At 37.7% G+C, this 4,504-nt stretch overlaps 1 protein-coding gene across 1 annotated transcript in view; it reads left to right on the top strand.

Annotated features, from left to right (window-relative positions):
- Positions 1-4,134, top strand: part of DSE (dermatan sulfate epimerase) — a 68,568-nt gene extending 64,434 nt beyond the window's left edge. Inside the window, exon 6 of the mRNA XM_017855460.1 lies at positions 1,436-4,134. Within this exon, the coding sequence (XP_017710949.1) occupies positions 1,436-2,942 (1,507 nt within the window). The 3' untranslated portion in view covers positions 2,943-4,134. The remainder of the gene's footprint in view (positions 1-1,435) is intronic.
- The last annotated feature ends 370 nt before the right edge of the window (positions 4,135-4,504 follow it).

Here is a 4,504-nt window from a genome sequence, read left to right as displayed (position 1 = left end):
TTTTAAGCCCAGAAAGAGAAGCTTGGGTCTCCTTTTCAAGTATTGCCAAATATGTTGTTGGCGTCCAATAAGTTAAAATCAAAATTAGAGGGAACTGATTAGTCATTAACCCCTGATGTCTTTTCAAGCTGTTGAAATTTACATTCAACTCCAAAACGAGCTTTCTTGTGGTTTGCTTCTCTTTATTCTTTTTTTTCAAAATATAAAAAATTAAGGAGGAAAAAATATTAGTAAAATGGTAACTGGCCATAGTTTAACCAACAATTTAAGATTATTTTCATAGATAAACTAAATATATTAAGATGCAACCATCCTTGAGTTCTCTGAGGAGTATGACGTAATTACTTAATAGGGTGACCCGTAAATAAGTTACCCGTAAATATCCAACCAAGAGAGTTCTATAAAGCTAACTACAGGATTAATATAATAGGTCAGATTAATGCTAAGTCTAACTTAAAAATCTGCCTTTATGGCAATATGCAAACTGACCAAAAACTGAGAGTAAGATGGCCCATTCAGCTTACATCTACACCTGTGAAATCACATTAATTAAGCCAACATTATACTAGACCTAAGTAGAGATATAATTTCTGATGTCTTGAAACTGAGACTCTAGAACAACAGATGAAGCAGTCGAAATCAAACACCAATGAGATTAACTCTACTACAGGTGATTGATTCACTTTAGGGAAAAAGTACATAGTACTACTAATAAACATTTATCATAAATAAAAATAAGAAGTAATTTATTGTCCAAGAAGCATGGCATCGTCTGCAGATTAAAACAACACCAAACCTTTGGTCCTGGCTAGTCAGTGGTAGGCACAATTGTAAATCCCCCAGTATAAGACAGTTGGCTGAAGCTTCATTCGTTTATATTCTGAGATGTGGTATTGGTGATACATTTTATCTAATATGTGAAGTCCTCCTCTATTTCAGTTTATTTTTTCAAGGAAAAAAATCTTGAGGGAGAACTGCTTTCAGTGCCAAACATTCAGTAATATCAGTTACTGCAGAACTATACTTCATTACAGCTCAAGGCTTGTTAGAGTCCAGATTCTAACATGGCATTTCTAGAAGAGGAGCCCCTCAGCCAGAAATTTGGATGAAGTGCCTAAATCCACGAGGTCCAGTAGATTGGATGGTCACTGTGACATCATCAAATGAAGATGGTCCATGTAGAGATTAGAGCAGAAATCATTTTGGGCCCAAATCTAAGGATCACAAATGATAAAGAAATATTCCTCTTCCAGTCACCAAGGGTTTCCCTTTGTGCATACTGATTGTCCTTGGATATTTTCAGAAATGTCCCTAATCCAGTCCATGCTGCCAGTGCTCTGGGTAGCATTTGTGTGTCGCATCTTCCACATTACCATGTTACGTGTTATTTTCACTTCCATCAGAAAACCATTTAATTTTTTAAAATTAATTTCAGGTATGATGCCAGCTTGAAATCGGTTCCTCCTCCAGACTTTGGCACCCCTACACTGCATTATTTTGAAGACTGGGGTGTCGTGACTTATGGAAGTGCACTACCTGCAGAAATCAATAGATCTTTCCTTTCCTTCAAGTCTGGAAAACTGGGGGGACGTGCAATATATGACATTGTCCACAGAAACAAATACAAAGATTGGATCAAAGGATGGAGAAATTTTAATGCAGGGCATGAACATCCTGATCAAAACTCATTTACTTTTGCTCCCAATGGTGTGCCTTTCATTACTGAGGCTCTGTACGGGCCAAAGTACACCTTCTTCAACAATGTTTTGATGTTTTCCCCCGCTGTGTCAAAGAGCTGCTTTTCTCCCTGGGAGGGTCAGGTCACAGAAGACTGCTCATCAAAATGGTCTAAATACAAGCATGACCTGGCAGCTAGTTGTCAGGGGAGAGTGGTTGCAGCAGAGGAGAAAAATGGGGTGGTTTTCATCCGAGGAGAAGGTGTGGGAGCTTACAACCCCCAGCTCAACCTGAAGAATGTTCAGAGGAATCTCATCCTCCTACATCCACAGCTGCTTCTCCTTGTAGACCAAATACACCTGGGAGAGGAGAGTCCCCTGGAGACAGCAGCAAGCTTCTTCCACAATGTGGATGTTCCTTTTGAGGAGACTGTGGTAGATGGTGTCCATGGGGCTTTCATCAGGCAGAGAGATGGTCTCTATAAAATGTACTGGATGGACGATACTGGCTACAGCGAGAAAGCAACCTTTGCCTCAGTGACATATCCTCGGGGCTATCCCTACAATGGGACAAACTATGTGAATGTCACCATGCACCTCCGAAGTCCCATCACCAGGGCAGCTTACCTCTTCATAGGGCCATCTATAGATGTTCAGAGCTTCACTATCCACGGAGACTCTCAGCAACTGGATGTGTTCATAGCCACCAGCAAACATGCCTACGCAACGTACCTGTGGACAGGTGAGGCCACAGGACAGTCTGCCTTTGCACAGGTCATTGCTGATCATCACAAAATTCTGTTTGACCGGAATTCAGCCATCAAGAGCAGCATTGTCCCTGAGGTGAAGGACTATGCTGCTATTGTGGAACAGAACCTGCAGCATTTTAAGCCAGTGTTTCAGCTACTGGAGAAGCAGATACTGTCCCGAGTCCGGAACACAGCTAGCTTTAGGAAGACTGCTGAGCGCCTGCTGAGATTTTCAGATAAGAGACAGACTGAGGAGGCCATTGACAGGATTTTTGCCATATCACAGCAACAGCAGCAGCAAAGCAAGTCAAAGAAAAACCGAAGGGCAGGCAAGCGCTATAAATTTGTGGATGCTGTCCCTGATATTTTTGCACAGATTGAAGTCAATGAGAAAAAGATTAGACAGAAAGCTCAGATTTTGGCACAGAAAGAACTACCCATAGATGAAGATGAAGAAATGAAAGACCTTTTAGATTTTGCAGATGTAACATATGAAAAACATAAAATGGGGGCTTGATGAAAGGCCGGTTTGGACAGGCACGGATGATGACAACTACTCACAGCAGGGCCCCATCACTGTCTGCTTCCTATACCAGATTGTTCTTGATCCTGAACATTGCTATTTTCTTTGTCATGTTGGCAATGCAACTGACTTATTTCCAGAGGGCCCAGAGCCTACATGGCCAAAGATGTCTTTATGCAGTTCTTCTAATAGATAGCTGTATTTTATTGTGGTTGTACTCTTCTTGTTCCCAATCACAGTGTTAGCACTGAAGATATAAATTACCTGGTCATTTTGTGATCACAAGAGGCTATACAAAAAAAAAATTTCTTTACCCCAGATTATCAGATTTTTTTCCCCTCAGATTCATTTTAACAAATTAAGGGAAGATGTTTTGACACAAAAAAGCAGGAACATGGAGAAATTGGAGCAGGCAAAGAATTTATCAAAGCAGTGGAAACAGCTTGGTGGTCCTATGGTGTTTCTGGAAGTATTTGGCATTGCTAATTGAGCAGTCCATGTAGTACTACTTTTAGAAGAAACAAAAAGTCTGTTTTTTAAAGTAATGTTTTTTCTTATGAGAAAAAGGTTGAGATAGAATTGGGTTTTGTTAATATTAATGTAATACTATTAGCAATTTCCTTATACGATATTATGGAAAAGACTGAAGAATACAATTCTGAGAAATATAACAAAATTGTAATGGTACAGTCCTGTTGAAAGATAAATGTTGCTAAGTCCTGGTATGATGGTGTCGTTTCCTTGGGGAACTTCTTGAGTTATGTAACTAACAGGATCTTTTACTACAGTTCTGGATGGCTATTCAGATAATAGAGCAAAAAATTATAGCAGAAGATCATTAAAAACTTAAAATATATTTTATAGGAAAACATTTATCTGAATGAATATTTCCTTGATGCTGGTCTCTGCACACATAGAATTGGTTACTTGTATGCATTCATTGGTGGTTCAATAAGTAAGATGATTACAGATAATTTAATACTGTATTTTCCTTATATGGAAAACTGTTGTAGACCCAATGACTAAACCTTTCAAAATAAAATATTTTCTATTATGAATGTTGATTTTCATACCAAAGAAGATGGAGAATCTAAAATTTGGATATGATTCTTATGTTTTTTTAATAGGAAAACTTTTTCAAGTTTATTTTGCTAAATAAACATCGTAATTGTGAATTTTCTCTAGTGTTTTCTTCTCTGTTCCATTATATTCAAAATGCAGTAACATTTTCCAAAATTTTGAAGAGAGATCTTTATTTGGATGTGTATTCATTAAATGTATAAAATAGTATTTGAATCAAAAGAATTATTTTCTCTGCTTATTAACCTTAATTGTTGTTTAAACACATTTTAAATATTTAAAACAATAGCCAACTTCTGATATTAAGTAGCACCCAACTTTCAAAAGCACAAAATTTTCAATCAGCTCCTCAGAAGGTAACAGCAGCATACAATACTAGAAAAATAATCCATAGTTTCTACTTGAGCATAAGAAAATGATATACTTAAAGGGAACTTAATAAATTATCATATATTCAGCATATTTGAGTCATATAT

Source organism: Rhinopithecus bieti, unplaced genomic scaffold, assembly GCF_001698545.2.
Source record: "Rhinopithecus bieti isolate Rb0 unplaced genomic scaffold, ASM169854v2 scaffold_41207, whole genome shotgun sequence".
NCBI lineage: Eukaryota > Metazoa > Chordata > Mammalia > Primates > Cercopithecidae > Rhinopithecus > Rhinopithecus bieti.
This window is presented reverse-complemented; position numbering and strand designations above follow the sequence as displayed.